Source organism: Ambystoma mexicanum, chromosome 12, assembly GCF_040938575.1.
Source record: "Ambystoma mexicanum isolate Mex_15411 chromosome 12, UKY_AmexF1_1, whole genome shotgun sequence".
Lineage (NCBI taxonomy): Eukaryota > Metazoa > Chordata > Amphibia > Caudata > Ambystomatidae > Ambystoma > Ambystoma mexicanum.
Genome location: NC_090936.1, coordinates 634128878 through 634146538, shown reverse-complemented (window position 1 = coordinate 634146538; position 17661 = coordinate 634128878). Strand labels below are relative to the sequence as shown.

At 45.0% G+C, this 17661-nt stretch overlaps 1 protein-coding gene across 3 annotated transcripts in view; it reads left to right on the top strand.

Annotated features, from left to right (window-relative positions):
• Positions 1–17661, top strand: part of SLC13A1 (solute carrier family 13 member 1) — a 657301-nt gene that overhangs the window by 466816 nt on the left and 172824 nt on the right. For all 3 annotated transcript variants that reach the window (XM_069629100.1, XM_069629099.1, XM_069629101.1), the window contains one exon: positions 2533–2631. In XM_069629100.1, coding sequence (XP_069485201.1) covers positions 2533–2631 — 99 coding nt within the window. The remainder of the gene's footprint in view (positions 1–2532; positions 2632–17661) is intronic.

Below are 17661 nucleotides of genomic sequence, written 5' to 3'. Positions count from 1 at the left end.
AGCTGAAATGTGCATCCTTTCTCCCCAATTTCTGCTCAAACCTGGGCATAATTATATAAACTTTGGCCTTGTGCAAAATCTGCTGACAAAAAAACTTGCTCCAATGTTTCTCATTCCATAGTAGGGAAAGAAGCAAACAGGGTTTTCCCCAATCAGCAATATCAAAAAATATTTACACTATGCGAACAAATCAGCTTCATTTTTTGCACAAGGGCAACGTTTTGATAACCTGGCCCTGGGTGCACACCTCCGCAGGGTTCAATTCACTTCTTATGCGGAGTTCTCTTGCGACATACGTTCATACATAGACCTCAGGCACTGAAGCTCCTCTCTTCTTTCAGAAATGAAGTCCAGGTGGTTGTCATCAGATGTGGTTCAAACTACATTTCCTGATGAAAGGTGTGCGCTTCAGAGGACTGACGTTAAATTGTGTAACCCTCAGTTTATTGATTATCTAAATGTGTCACATTGCTTTCCATCTGTGCCTAGACTCGATTTCGTTTGTTCAGTTGGGCGTTATAAATTGTTCAAAATTCAAAATGTAATTAGGTGCCCCCCGTCCATCACCTGTGAAGGACAGACAATATCAGCAGTGCTTAGACCAACTATTCATTCACACGCTTCTCACATGTTGATTGATTTCCATAGTCAATACATTGGGCCTCATTACGACCCCGGCGCTAAACCATGGTGCTATTAGCACCATGGTCCATGCCGGGGTCCGCCATGGTGAATGGCGGAATTACCGCCCCAATCCAAGGTTGGCGGGGCGGTAATTCCCCATTCACCATGGGCCCTTCCCCATTCCCATTTTTGCCCCATAGGGCTCGATGGGAATGGGGAAGGCGCTAAGTACGGTGCCGCAAATTGCGGCACCGTACTTAGCACCAAGGTCCCTTTGCGGCACCCTACTTTAACGGCTGGTAAAAGGTTGGGTCCCGCAAAGGGACCTCTTAATTAGGCGATAATAGGTTAACGGCGCCGCAGCCTTTTGCGGCGCCGTTAACCCATTAGCGCCTGGGTCGTAATGAGGCCGATTGTTAATTCCAGCAAAGAAAAGAACCCCACACATAAAAATCCTACCTGCATAGCAATGTCATATCCAATGTTTTACCATGAACTATCACTATCCAGCGACCCACAACTTTTCCTATCAGCTCCAGAATTCTGTGACCCTTTCTGCTGAGCATCAGAAATGTTTCTGCCCCTCCTAGGAGAACAAAAGCAGCACCATTGCAAATGAGCATCATATATGATAAGTACATTATATACATTGGAAAGCATTCCCAATCCAAAGCATTGGTGGATACATGTTATTGGAACCAGCACACACACTTTGGTAGATTATTACATCATGTCCTGCAGCAAATAATCATTAGAACCCTGACGGGGAAACCAGCCAATCAGGTGGCTAGGAACGCAGGCTGAAACCGCCGAACTCAGCCCATGCTCTGAGCTGCCTGATGGATGGTTCCCACTGCTACCATCTTCCCCCACCCTCCGTCTCCATTTATTTAATCCCCCCCACTTACCTCATTTGGTCTGTGGCGAGTGCTGCCGCCGCGCCTTCCTTTCGCTCCTGAAGGCCACCATGGAAAGGGAAGAGGGACTCTGTATGGAGCCCTGCCTTCCCTTTCCATGGTGTCCATCTTGGAATAGTATTTTCCTCCCACGATCGGGACGCCACAAAGTCTCCCGTTCGCAGAAGTAAAATACTTTTAATTAGCTCCGTGCCAGCCCTTGGGACTGGTGCTAATGACGTTAACACCCCGTTCCGGCCCGTTACCCACTCTCCCCATTCTAGGCCTTGGAACGGGGGGTTAACATCATATGAACGATAAGATCTATGAAATAAACTGTGAAATAACATGCTGACATCTCGAGGTATGGCAGGATAGTGATGGGGTGGTAGTTTTAGGGATACAAATGATGTTTTTTTGAGAAGGAGAGCGATTCATCCAGGTTTGAGTACAGAGGGGATTGTACTGTGTTACAGACAAGAGTTTGGTGATGTTGAGCCAGTGAGGAGCCAGTGGGGTGATGAAGTTGGATGCAGCTTGAGGTGATGCCCATTTCAGAATCACACACATGCAGTTTAAGAGATTTGTGTGCACCTGCATGTGCGCTTTCAGAATTGGCCCTGAATGACCATCGGTAAGTGACAAACTGACAGAGAATGCACAGGTGGTAACATTTTACCTTAGTGTATCTGTGTGTGCCTTTGACACTTTACAGTGGACATCAAAATGCATTACAACAATTTCGGGACCGTGATATTTAAGGCGGGGACACCGTTGATCATTGCCACACTCATTGAAATGGATCTAAGTTCATAATCAAAGGGACATGCCCTCCTTCCTTCCATTTGTTTAAATCCGATACACCAGCAAGATTACCATCATGACACGTAATTGTCTTTATTTCAAAGAAGCTGTCGTTCAATTATACAAAAAATAGTCACCCTCATTCTTTGTAAAACGTGTGATCTCGTTTGAGTGAAAACCTATTTAATACTACATATTATTTTTTTAGTTTCAAGGAAATGTTCAAATGTGGCAAAGAAAAGAATGCGAGAGAGAAAGCATCTGCAGAGGTGATCAAAGCAGAATACATGAAGCTCGGCTCTCTCAGGTAAGCAATATTAGACAAACAAAAACCATCGGGTGTATGTACATGCATCGAGGACTAGCAGATATGCCCGGTGTTGCCTGGGCTACAAAGTGCCCAAACTTGAATATGGTTTTGCACGGCTGCCCTGGCTGCCTCTTTATGTCAAACACCAGACAACGGCATCAGCCTGTTGTGTGGCTTGACTGTCTTCTGATGTGTTTCGCTCTTTCAGTGCTGTCTGCTTGCTTATGCTTGAAGTCTTGGCATTGTTCAGCTGTCTCTGCTGTTCTGGCAGCCTCGTTACTCCGAGCATCAACTTTTCAAAAGTAGTTTTTCTGTTGGGTGGCATGCTGAGTGAATTACAGGTTTGGTGTGTCTTGCTGTCTCAGTGCTGCCTATCTGCTTGCTTGTGCTTGAGGTCTTTGATGGCATTGTTCAACTGTCTATGCTGCCCTGGCTGCCTCTTTACATCTAGCATCCGACGACTTCCCAAAAGTAAATCGTCTCTTGGGTGGCATTATGATTGAATTACAGGTTTGTCACTGGGGATGTGTACTTCTTGAGTGTCGATAAAGCCAAGTTGTCGTATTTCTTGTATCAATTGCCCAGGATTACTTATAGTAAAGGTTGGCACATTCTCCGTTTTTATTATTGTTCATTGTTAAGCAAAGTTTGAACTCATGCTATCATCGTTTATTAAGCGAAATAGCTTTGGTCGTTTGTTAAGCAAAATAAACAATAATTCCAATCTCATCCACTGGGCGGCAACGTTAAACATTTTAAATTGAGCAAAATAAGCATTTGCCTTAATTGTATCTACCAGGGGAGACACTTTAGCAACTTTAAACCACACACATAGATTCCTTGTGAAAAGTTCCTCATTGATTTCTATAGCGGACAAACAGACAGACACACTTTTAACATATACATTATGGTGGGTAGTCGGCAGTGGGCAGTGGGAAAGTGGGTAGTTGTTCAATGTGCCACATTCACTTCACATCAGTCTTAAATGGTGTGTGATAGTGACGCACCGAAGTGCGCACCACTTTGGATGATAATATGGTAGCCAACTGCCCATTATGACAACTGTCTTTGGGGCTCTTATCTACAAACAAAGGCTCATGATGTCAACATGGCAGCGTCGTAGTTTCATGGCGCCCTGCATAAAAAACCTAAGAAGAATTACTTGTGAGTAAAGAACGCCCACTCATACTTCCCATACTTGCTACTGCCTAAGTGAGAAGGGGGACCTCTCACACCATCACCACCCTTTCATCCCCAAAGTCTACTTATATGGCAGCTTCAATGGCCAGTCTGCATTATTAATAAAAAATAATGTATTTCTTATATAGCGCTACACATCCATAGACCTCAGAATGCTAAAATAACAGAAGACATTATCATCTGACCGAGTGGTACTCAATTTATCGACCTCGGAAGGATGAAAGGCTGAGTTGAACCTGCCCGGATTCTAACCGACCACAGCAGGCTGCACATAGATAATTGCAGCAAGTGCTTAACTCACTCTGCTATCTGAACGGCTTTTCATTAAAGAAGCTTGGAAACCAAATCTTGGACATGACACTGCACTGTGCCTGTACGCCCACAGCAGAGATCATAAGCGGCAAGAGTTGTTATTCTCGGATCATCGGGCATTGCAAAATAGTCCTTTCAGAGCCTCGCTATGCGCTTAGTGCCTGATCAGCAGTTTCTTTATCTTTTGAATCTTTTGAATAAGAATTTAATTAAACTGTATTCTGCTTATCTTTTGACTTTGGGGAGCACTTTGTCAGAGAAACACAATTAAACAGATGCACAGTGAAAACAGAGTACAGTATAATATGGTGCTTTTGCACCCGTGGCTGTCGACTTGTTATGGACAAGTTAAGAAATTATTACACAGTTCATTCCTGTGAAAAACCAAAAAATAAAATTCACACTTACACTTCGGAAAGGTGCAATGCCTTAGAGAAATGTTGTGTTAGGCATTATAAGATTTAAGAACAAATACTGTGGAGATAAAATAAATAGGATAGGGAAAGAAAGAGGAACAGAAATAGGGAAGTCACCTTTCAGGTCATAGTGGTACTTTCCAGTGTCACTGGTGTGTGTGGTAAGAATCACACACACAGACTGAATTCAACTATGTTCTATTATATTGTGACTTTGGGATTCACTTTCTGTGTGGAATTAATTAAATAATATTGTACGTATGTTGTATGTAATATTGAACGATACCAAAAAGGAAACATGGATACACCTGTGTAAAACGTCTTTGGGCTACGAGTCTGTGATATAGGCCAGTCTAACACAACTTGCCACCCATTACAAAAAAGCACAGAAAAGTTGCAGAAGTCACTCTTTAAAAAAAAATAGTCAGGATGAAAATGGCAATTTTAAGTAGCAATGAGAGTAGGAACTTAAAGATTGGAAAAGCAACCACCCAAAATTGGTCACACCTTAAATTCAGTCTAAAGTATAGAATCATGTACTGTAATAAAAAAAAGCACATCTCTGTCTGGCCTAACAAATATAGTTAGATAACTAGGGTACTTAAGGGAAACTATGTATTGAACTAAACTGGAATGTGTTGTCGTAGTTAACTAATTGATGATGGGATTGGAGGTTTTGGGTAAGGGGCATTCTTATATATTTTTGCTAGACCTTAAAGTTTGGGTATAATTGAAAACCAACTGAATAACAAGAGTAGATTCGTCCTGATCTAGCCAACCTGCTCTTAATGTTCAGCAAGAACTCAAGTCATTTGATCAGTTGCATAAAGCTGTTGCATTATCAGCAGGGCTCTACAGGAACGGAATTGCTTAATAGCTAAAGGTTAATGAAACTGTAAATGGTCAGTTTATCAATTCATTGAGAGTTTTTCTCTGGGCTTTACTAATATTGATTGCGGTCTTGCTCCTTTTGATGTTCACGTACTAGACTACATTAATTGCTTTCACTGTTCTATCTTTATGTCTTTTACATTTATATGGAACAACATTTCCCTTATTTTAGCAATACCTGGAAGGCATGCACATGCAATATCCTATTGTATTAGGTCTTCTTACCTTTGTAAAGACTATTCCGTCTTTAATCCCAAGGCATCTGCACCCTCAGCAATCAGTTCTCTGTAATCAGATATTGTATGAGTGTTTCTTCCTTTCTCCCTCCTTGAAGGAGCTTCTTGGTGTTGTTTTCTGGGAATTATATAAATGACCCTTTCAAACAACGCTTACTTGGAATGGTTAGGGGTGTGCACATTTGCAGACATTTCATTTGCACACCATGGAATATACTGCAAACTTTGCAGGTGCCATTACATATCTGCAACTTGGAGTTTGAGGGTATTTACATATGTATATGCTATATTAGCGCTATACATGTCACTCCGGAGGTGCTTCATTTTTTCCCGTCTGCAAATTGCAGAGAATGAAAACATTATCCTAATGATGGAATAAAAGAAATAGCCCTGCAAACCACTAGGGGCCCGATTCATGGAATAAACTGTGCTGAAAATATTTTTTGCCCAGTAGCTCATTCCAGCGGACCACCGCCATAGTAGGTGGCATCTCCCAGGCCACGCAGTCTCGCTGCATACACCAGGTGTTGGCAATCATAACTGTACGTCCTTCTGTCCACCGGCATATCTATTTCCCCGAAACACCGGCAGAAAGGCAGGCAGTGGTCCAGCATTTATATGGGGTGTCGCACTTCCCAAAAGTGCTAGCTGCCATTGATTGCACCCATGTTGCTCTACATCCACCTCAAGCAACAGAGCACATCTACCGCAACCGGAAACATTGGCACTCTATCAATGTTCAGGTTATGGGAGATGCCATCATTACTGAAGAGTATGCCAGCTATCCTGGTAGCACACATGATAGTTACATATTCAGGATGTCACTGCTACACCGGGCCCTGGATGCTGGCAAGCATGGCAACACATGGCTCATTGATGAGTATGAATGACTATGCACATGCATGCATGTTGCACACAGACCAATAAACACTATCAACAAATGACAATGACAATCATTCTCACCTCTACAGGGGCAGTGCCTACCCTCTGAGCACATACATGATGACGCCCATACAGAACCCCAACACACCCGCCAAGGTAAGATACAACACTGCCCATATTGCAACTTGGGGCATAGTGGAGCGTACATTCAGAGTGCTCAGGTCACGTTTCTGCACCCTTGACCACTCTGGTGTGTGTGTTGCTATATGCACCACCAGTAGCCTGCAGGATCATTGTGGCAGCATGTGTCCTGCACAATGTTGCAACACAGTGTGGGGTCCTGGTGGACATGGTGGTGGCACACCATCCACACCCACAGGCACACTGCTTGCGTATGGCTGGGCAAAGGGCATGTAGAGAGGCTGCACGTACCCAGGTTGGGCAATCTTTTTTCACCTAAAATCCTTCCCCTGTGGAGTGCACACGATCCCGCCAAATCCCTGGTGCCATTCAATTATGACAATGGGCCAATCCACTGTGCCCACAAAACCACGCTGGGAAAGTGCCCTTGGAAGTGCAAATTTGTGTGCATCCCTTAGAACTAAAAGACTTCATTTTGTGTTTCCAAAAGAAACACATTGAAGAGGGAGGACACCACTATCACCATACCAACCATTTAATGAAATCACCTCTTTGGCATCAAAAACTCCCCAAATGTAATGTTAAAGGATATTTATACCGCACACTATCACCACCGTAGTGGTCCCCTGGCGCTCTGGTGTATCTGAATAACTAACATATCCGGCAAATATGTAAGCAGCGATAAATCCTGAAATATCATGTCTGAGCTGCAAGCCATACATGGCCTCCAAAATTAACATGGACACACAATACAACAAGCACAATGGCATATAGCATATAGCTGCACACATGTCCTAGAATATGCATGATGTGCACAAACCTCTCCCTATTGTGGGGTGTAGAAAAGCAGTGCAGTATCGACCCACATGTTACTCAACCTGGCAACATGACCTCAATAAATCCCATCCCCAAAACGACAATTAACACGAGGTAATAGACAATTGTGACAAAGCGGCGGCCCACCAGAATTGCCACATACAGACATGAGGCAACTAAAGTAGCCATTCCATAACACTCAAGATAAATGCACATTTTACCTGTCCCCTTGGCATGCAGTCGGCAGTCAAATTTCATCCCATGAAATAGCCATCATTCCCTTACTGAAGGATTTGCAGACAATGAACAAAATGAAAGAGTTCAGCTAACATATCCATGCAGCCAAAAACCCAAGACCCACGGTTCCCCCTCAGTGACATGCAAAACATGCAAACAACAACTCACAAGACAATCATCAACATGTGTCTCAGGACACCTGCAGCAACACCTGCACACTGCATGCAAATCATACACACAAAACACACACACTGACAAAAAAAAAAACCCACACTGCCTGTTCCCCTGAATGAAATGTAGCAAATATGCATGTCACATACCCCATTCACAAGACGATGGCACATACAAAACGCATGCATCAGTCATCGTGCTGCATGAAAATGAGATGACATCACATATGCAGATAATTGAGCACCCAAAAAAGAAGGGAGACCCCTGGAAGACTACCAATGGCATGACAAGGGATGCCATCACCTGTGTAGTATTGGGGCAGTGCACTGAACACAGTCATGGTATCCCACGATGCAAAGCACAAAAATGCAAGTACACAAATACTCACCTCTTGCACTCCAGGCAGGATCATGCTTAACACAGCAATTCACATAGGCCGATGTCAGAATGGAAGGCTAGCCAGTGAGGCAACTGCCATGGAAGACATAAGCAGACAAGACAAAGCAATGTCATACTGCAAGCAAGGATAAATGCATGCTAAATGTAGAATGCAAAGTAAAAGTGCAAGGTCAGTGCAGACTTCATTGTGACAGCATACAGTTGGAACAATAGTGCATTCAATTGAATGCAGCAGTACCATGCACCCAGCTGTGGTAACACCATGATACAGCATGCATGGGACATGCACCTGAAAAAACCAACACCGCAAAAACATAATGTTCTGGTACACAACACAGCATCCCAAAAATGTGCATCAATGGTTACATGGTTGTGGCTCGTAACTGGGACAGCACACCATAATTGGGGAACCCTAAGCAAGAGAGGCCAAATGTGCTGTCAAACCATTATCCCACAAACCTTGCAAGGGATGTGAAGTGTCACTCAGTACATATGGTCAAAGTGCAATGAAACACACACCAGCACAACTATCAACACCTGTCACTGGCCACAAATAGCTGGACCTGCCACCCACTCCCAACCACCCAAGAAAGCCCCACACAGTTTGAACTCCCACAATCTTGAATATGAAACTAGTTGCCCCATCAATCCATAGAAACAACACCATGCCCAGACATATCACCAGAACCATACCTCGTGAAACATGCTCCAATGAAGTACTACTGGTGCCCCACAAGACAAGTCAATCCAAAGTGATCACACACAGTGCAAGACTCCCAACCAAACAGCACACAAGCATCTGCAAATTCCCTTCACTTACCTGCACAGGGTACCCACCTGCCTTGCATATGATGCAACCCATCGGGAGACGCATCCCCTAAATGCAATGATATGCATAGTAACAACAGAAAGAACATGCACATCCATGACAACACATGAATGGAACTGGGAGTGTTAAAACAGATATGCTAGCAGTGTGGGATGAAGGGCTGATGGTGGGGCACCTCCCCCCTACGATGCGCCAGGCCGTGATAACATTGATACTTAAGCCGGGTAAAGACCCCCTTGAATGCTCCTCGTACCGCCCGATATCCTTGTTGAACCTCGATACGAAAATATTTGCTAAGGTGCTTGCACACCGACTGTTTCTGCATGTCTCACATATAATCCATATGGACCAATCTGTGTTTATCCCAGGGAGGTCGAACTCTTTAAATCTCCTGCGACTGTTCGCAATATTAGCTCAAATCGATCACAAAACATTAGCAGTGGCGGTGTTGCTGGACATGGAAAAAGCATTTGACACCATGGAATGGAGCTACTTATTTGAAGTGTTGTATCAGATAGAGGCCCCACAGTATTATCTCTCAGCAGTGCAGCTTATGTATGCAGGCTCAAGTGCCCAGATATTGGCCCAGTATTGGCAGCACACGCTCTTGTCTCTTCAAGCTGGGGTGGGGAACCAGACGAGACTGACTGCTCTCACCCTTTCTCTTTGCCATGGCAATCGAGGTGTTGGCAGCCCGATTGCGCATATTTCACGGTCATAGGGGCCTGGCGATGGGGGGGACTGGGTAGTTAATATCACTGTACGCAGACAACGCAATCGTATTTGTCAGGGACCCTGCAAGCAACTTAGCTCTGCTGACACAGAAAGTTGCGAGGTTCGGCGAGGCTTCCGGCCTCAGACTCAACAGGGCCAAATCCTCTTTATTCCCCATAAATGAGGACACAATGCAGCCTCCAAACACTGAAGGATACAGTTGGGAACAGCGCGCGGTCACATACCTGGGGGTTTGGGTGCATAGACACGCTCAAACCCTGTTAGATGACAACCATATGAAATACCTACAAACCCTAAAGGCCAGCGTGGAAAGGTGGTGCAGGCTTCCCCTCTCGCTCATCAGTAGGATTGCGGTTTCCAAAATTATAGTGGTTCCCAAGCTTCTATACATTTTCCAGAATATTCCGGTATGACCGGGAGTGGGCTATTTCATGGAGGTGCGATCCCTGCTGCTCAGGCAAGCTTGGTATCCGAAGAGTCCCCGCATAAGTTGTGTGGAGTACATTTACCAGCACAGCAGAACTCCCCAACATCACCAAACTGTATTTCCAGCAGTTAGAAGTAGAATAGCAGCACTGGCTCTGCTGAGCGCTAGTCCCTTGCATCAAAACTGCGTTTTGCAGCTACAAAAATGATGGCTGCGCTGTCTTTGCAGTGCACATATGAGGCGAGATGAAACCTAGAATACCCCGCAAATTGATGAAAGTTATTTTCTTCAGGTGCACCAAAGAAAAGAATTCAAAGGCAGCGCTGCTGTGCTGCCAGCTTAAAACATCCAACAAAAAAAAGGAAATGTTCTGTGTTTAAAATGGCTTTGCACTGGTGCCATTTTTCATCCTTTAACATTACAGTTTGGCTCCAGATAAGACACATTCATGCCCATCTATCTTCAGGGTACACACCAGCAAAGGAGGGCACTCCTCTCTGAAAAGCATTTTATGTCAAATGTAATCTGTGAACTAGCAATGAGACTCACTCCAGGCCGTACGGCAAACGTTTTACTTTTGCAGCAATCTAACACAGTCCAAACTCTTCACAAAAAGCTTGTTCTCATTTTGCTTGATGTCAGTTTCAAAGAACCCTTTACTTGAACAGATTCCTGTGTATTAGAAATTGACTAGGGCTATGGAAGGGTTCAGAATAATCGCATCTGTAAAAGTGATATCCAATAAGAATTAACCCACGTGTGAAATGGTGCTTTTGCCAAGCAAGAGAAGTAAAATGTTAAAAGGAGGCCCTTTGCTTGCATAGAAATATGAAGGGAGATGGGGTTTTGCTTTAAAAAATATACATGATATTTATTCCCAAAAAGACTTGGGTTTTGTGAAAGAAAGAAAGTAAGAAAAACAAAAGGAAAAAATGAGTGTTTGAAAACAGCAGAATAAAGGAGCCTGGCCAGGAAATTCAAAGGCACTAAAACTTCCTGGGACAGAAATCTCTCCCACAAACTATGAATGGGCCAAGGTGGAGAATCTAGCACCCTCGTCAGACGAAGCGGCATTGCTGCTACATGACACAAAGGACTGCCCTGGTGCTGAGGTATACATTGCTGGTGACACCTCCCCACAGCTTCAACTGACTAAGATCAAAGGCGAATCCATGGCAAACCTGGGCTAAGCTGACCAGAGCCTGACATGAAGCTGGTGGGGGGAAGGACTGCCCATATTTGGAAACAGAGCCATTACAGTTGATTTCAGAGACTGTTCAGATCATAACATTTATTTCAGTAATCAAAAGAAACAGTAATGTGGAATTGTGACAGTTTAAATGCTATTTTTGTGCCATTCAAATAAGACATTGTAGGTTTTTCTAGCATATTGGGGAGGCAAATGCCAGGACAATGTAATTTCTGGGAAAAGCATACATGGTACAGTTTTGTAATTTAATGGAAATATGCCCAGTGATAATATGTATACATATAGGCAATTATAGAATTTTAGGTGGGATGCTTTCCAGGGAAATGGCGAAAGATTGCCAGAATGACTAAACAGCATCACACCATCTTGGGAGTTGGATCAGCATGTTTCTTGTAAAATATGGAGACTGCCTATTTAATTTTTCTGCTGATGACATGTGTAAAAATAAGTGTTTTTCTCCATAACTTATTTTGGCAAAAGTAACTTGGTGAAACAAAAGTACCTCATAAAACACCTACCCTAAAAACTGAGTCACCTCCTTCAGTCCAATCTGCTTACAGGGAGGCGGCGACATTACAGCTTGACCTATCCGATTTAGAGGTACATCTTGCGTAGTTCAGCCCACATAGTAAAAATACTCTGATGTCATCCAGCCTATAAAGGGGGAGACATTCAATGCTCACACACACACACAGATTCCAGAAGGACAGATATTCAAGAAAATCCAGCATTCATAAATCAACATCCAGAGATCCAGGCATTCAACATTCACCCTGCAAGATTCCAGATTCCAGAAGCCAGGCCAGAGCTAGCTGACCCTATCCAGGCAGAACCACTGATCCAGAATTAAAACCCTACTAAAATCCCTATAATTCAGGGAGGAAGGGGGATAGGCTGTGGTACCCTTTTTGGGGTTATCCTGTGACCAGACCAGCTTTGCCCCACTACCTGCTTGCCCAGCTGATGCAGCTGCTGTTTACCGTGTCCTAGTCTAGGAGAGCCTGCCGCTGCGCAGAGACCAGATCTTGGCTTGCTGTCCAGAAACCCGGTTCGCTGTCCAAACATCCCCATGCAAGCCTCTTTGTAAGTATTTCCCTTCCCAGGAACCAAAAGCTGCATCCCTTGCTTTGTTATTGATATTGATATTTTATTTCTATCGCGCTCGTACACAAGTGTTTCAGAGCGTGACAAGGCAAGGGAGGGGAACAAGTGAGAACAAAAAAGTGATCTTACTAGGCCCAGTGACATTGAGAATGTGCAAGTGCATGGGAGAGGGGTAGGGGAAAAGTGCATGGAAGGGGGAAGCAGTGAGGCAACAAACAGTGGTAGTGCAGCCAGCAATTTGCAAGTGCTAGGTTTAAGGCAGCAGACAGGGTAGGTCTGATAAGTGCAGGAAGAAAAGGGGGGGCTGTATGGGTACAGATACAGACCCCAGTGCAAGGGGTGAGCAGGTACCTGGGCTCGGAGGACAGAGGGTGGCCAGGTGCACGGTGCCAAGAGAGAACAGATCAGCAGGGGAGAGGGGGAGGAAAGGCAGAAGAAAAGAGGAAGGTCTTGAGGTGCTTCCGGAACCGGATATGGTTCTCCTCATGTTTTAGAGGATCAGGAAGGCTGCTCCAGAGGGAGACCCCAGCTGAAGACAGATCTACCCCCAGCTCGTTTATTTGAAAAACGACTGACCCTGAGTAGGGATGTAACGGTATAACGGTATACCGTTAAAGATACCGTGAACCACTTAATTGAACAATAATAACCGTCACATTATTTATACCGTTATACCGTTCATACCGTTAAGTGTGCTTTTCAATCTGATTTGGAAAGGCTGCAGTAAGCAATTGCTGCACAGTCTTGGTTTTGCACTGTTGGATGTGCCGTCTGCCAAGTAGTTTCAGTTGGAGCAGTTTTTAATGCCATTCCATAAACCACACACGCCTTACACAAAATCAAGATGTTAGCAATAGGACGAATAGATACAGTGCCAAGAAGGAAAAGGGTTTACTTTGGGGTGGCGGCTTTGGGGTTTATATATTTATAATGGATAATGTTCTCTAAACATATGGCAATGGGGGATTTCCCTGGTTCTATCATTGAATTTACATATAATAAGTCACACTGCGAAATTCACTCATCTCTATGGGTATTCCCTGCTGCCATACCAAAGGGTAACATGTCAGTGATTACTGAACACCTTTTGGCCCGCAAGTAAACTAAAGGCTGTAACGTAAAAAGAAAGTGCGTGTGTGCGTGTGCATGTGCGGGTGTGCGTGTGCGTGTGTGTGTGTGTGTGTGTGTGTGTGTGTATGTGCACGTGCACAAGCGTATACTACCATCAGCCTCCATTGATCTGTGGCATGCAGGTTATCAAGATGGCAACATGTTCATCTTCACCAGTAGCCAGTGGGGAAGCAAAAAGCCTAAATGACCACTTAAGAAAAGCTTTTCAGTTTGCTTTGCCAGTTGCAGCAGGCCTCCACCCCACCCCCTCCTCTCCACACGTGTGTTTGTATTTGGTGGAAGCAAGGCATTTCAGTGGAAAGTATGTTGAAAAGCCCAATTCTGGCCCTGGGTGCCTGGTTTTGTTTGTGATGATAAATCTGTCAATTTATGACCTTTTAGAAAATATTTGTTAAGATCAGTTAACTCCACCTGCTATAACGCGATAACCATGATATACCGTCATTTGGCAAGAAGGTTATCGTACCGTCATAAAACGAATGCCGTGACACCCCTAACCCTGAGGGAGTTAGAGGTAGAGGAGCGAAGAGCTCGAGAGGGGAGGTATTTGCGGAGGGATAGCTGAAGGTATTTTGGATACAGGGCCCAGAAAGCCTTGTGGACAATGCAGAGGGTTTTGAATTTAATCCTAGCATTCACTGGGAGCCAATGGAGAGATTTCAGAGCTGGAGAGATACGATTCCAGGGCTTGAGGCCAAGGACAAGTCTTGCAGTCCTGTTCTGGATTAGTTGCAGAGGGCGGAGAGTAGAGGCAGGTAGATTTAGAAAGAGGCTGTTACAATAGTCCAACAAAGAGAGAACCAGAGCTTGGGATACCATGAGCTTCTGCGGGAAGGTGAGGAAAGATAGAGTACCTCTGAGGAGGTGCAGTAGGAAATTTGACTTTTTAGAGACCTCAGAGATGTGGGCGGAGAAGGAAAGGGTGGAATCAAAGATGACCCTGAGGTTCTTAGCCTCGCAGGTGGGGGTAGGAGGAGGGCCAAGGGAGGCCGGCCAGAGAGTGAGGGGAAAGGATGGTGAAGGTGCCGATGAGGAGGATCTCCGTCTTGCTGGCATTCAGACAAAGATCATTGGTGGCACACCAATAATGAATGGCAGTTAGGCAATCAGAGATGAGAGAGGGAGAGCAAGTGGCAAAGGGCAGCCTGGAAATGAATTGAGTGTTGTCAGCGTATCACTGGAAATTTGAGCAGAAAGTGGCAATGCAGTGGGCGAGAGTTGCCAGGTATTGGTTGAAAAGCCAGGGCGAGAGGTTAGACCCCTGCAGAACACCACAGGTAGAGAGGAAGATAGACGAAAGGAAGGACCCAAGTTGGACCTGGGAGGGTCGATCTGAGAGGAAAGAGTTCAGCCAGGCCAGAGCCTGGTCAGTGAGTTTAAGTGTCGCTAGGTCAGAGTCATACCAGGAATTGCACTTGACTTTGGACTTCAAATGGATCCTCATGACAGGGGCAAGAGAATCAAGAGAATCAGAAATTGAAGAGTAGAGCAGAGACAGGGCTGTGTCAGGACGTGAGACAGCCAATGGTGGAAGGGGAGTAGAGAAAGTGGTGGCAAAAGCCTCAACTGACACACGCTTCGTGGGCCGGATGTCCGAGAAGGTAGGTGGTAGTGTTGGGGTAGGTTTGGCTTGGGGGGAAGAGAGGGAGAGATGAGAGGAGGGAGTGATCACTCCAGGAGAGAGGAGTGGTCAGAACGATGGAGAGGGGGAGGTCAGAGGAGATCAAGACAACGAGTGTGTGCCCTGCAGAGTGAGTCGGGCCAGAGGGGAGGATAGACGGGGAGAGGGAGTCGCAGAGTTCACGGAAGAGTACAGAGGGTGAACAATGAGAGTCTAAATGTATATTGAGGTCACTGAGGAGGAGGAGGTGAGTGGTAGAGGCCAGGAGGGAAGAGGAGAGGTCTGCCCGCTCAGAGAGAAATGAGGTGATTTGGCCAGGAGGCTGGTAGATGGTAGCCACAGTAATAAAATGGGTAGGCGAGAGAGAAAGCATCCAGATAGGGCATTCGAAAGAGGAGTAGGTCTGAGTGGCCATTAATTAATTACCTTGTATTAGGTCCAATAACATAGACATCCTATACATATCCCAGTAAATCCTTAAAATTGTCAGAATCCTCTGTGTATCCTGTCCTTGGGAAAATCTGAGTTAATTTCCAAGTGTTAGCGCCATTCTTTCCAACTCATTTCAGTTCTTGTGTAAGTTCTTAGTACTATTTTGAATAATTTAATTAATTCCCCTATAGAGCTGAATGCGGTGTGGATAGGTTGCCATTGTAAGTAACCTCCTCACATACCATGTCTTTCTTTAACAATATAGTCACTAAAATATAGTTTCAGTAAAAGAAATCACTTCACTAACAAAACCGAGCTGTCCCGTGAAATTGTTCCTGTTTAAAAACCGTGTTTCCTTTCCCTTTAAGAATCCCATCCTGTCATCCATCCAGAGTTACTTTTCCACTTTTATATTATACCTCTGATGTGCCTTTGTACTTTGGCATCAAAACCGCATTCCGATTTTGTCTGTTTAACCCATTTTCCAAGCAGTTTTGCTATTTTATCCCGTGAAACTAAGCAAATGCAATTTCTCCATGTGTGATAAAAAAAAAAGGTCAAACTAAGTGTGCTCTATCATTTTAAAGTGTAATTATCACCACACTGGTGATTGATTTTTATTCCAAATTGAAATAAATAAATATTTCATTATCACACACCGGCCTGGTTCATGGTCCACTGTGACACAGGGTGTACGTTAAGGGCGGTGTGAGATGGATTGGCTGCCTTCTCAAAGCTGAATCCAAATTCATGAATTTAAAAGTGTTTTAATCGTGGTCTGCATCCTTGGCCAGTATCAAGAGTCCTGGCCTGGAGTTTGACGGCTCTTTAAAAACCTTAACAGTTGGGAAACACTGACCCTGCCCTGGAGGATGGGGAAGTCGGTGCACCGGACGTTGAACTGTACTTTTTGGTGGCACAGCTGTTCTTTGTAACATTCTGGATGCCGGGAGCCTGGATGACTCCTCATGTGCGCATAGAATGACGCTCGGGTTACCCGTCCTCTCTCCGGGGAGTGCTGATCACCGGCAAGGTCTCAGACAAATGCAGATTTGACCCGGTCGCGTGCACAATGCATGCTTGCAATAGAGCCCTGAAAAGGATCGGGGTGGACTGCCCATTTGATCCGGGCATCTCACACTGGAATATACCAGAAGAAAGCAGAATCTAGTCTCTCCTGGAACCAGCCCACCATATGGTGATAATATGATATTATATGGCATTTATAACGTGCCTATACACATGTGTTTCAGGGCGTGACGAGGCAAGGGACGGTAAACAGAGGGAAGACGGAGACAACGATCTTACTAGGCCTAGTGACATTGAGATCGCGTAAGTGCAGGGGAGAAGGGATGGGAAAAAGGGAGGGAGGAAGGGCAAGTGCTGGACATGGGATCAAAAGCAAGTAGTGCAGCCAACAGGTGGCAAGTGCAAGTGTTAAAAGTGAAGACAGCAGGTCTCTAATAAGTGCAGGTAAGGGGACTGTAGGGTTGTAGATAGAGACCACAAGTGCAGAGGTTGCCAAGAGGCAGTGCAGGCATGCAACTGGGCGGGCAGGGAACTGGGCCTGAGTTCAGAGGGTAACCCAGTGACCAGTGCAGTATCAGACAGGGGATCAGCAGGGGAGAGGAAGAGAGAAGGCAGAAGCAAAGAGGAAGGTCTTGAGGTTCTTCCGGAACCAGAGATGGTTCTGCTCAAATTTCGGAGAGGCAGGGAGGCTGTTCTTGAGGGAGGCACCAGCCGAAGAAAGAGATCTGCCCCCAACTCGTTGCTTGGAGAAGGAGTGAAGAGTAGAAAGATATTTCCGAAGAGAGAGTTGGAGGTATTTCGTTCCCAG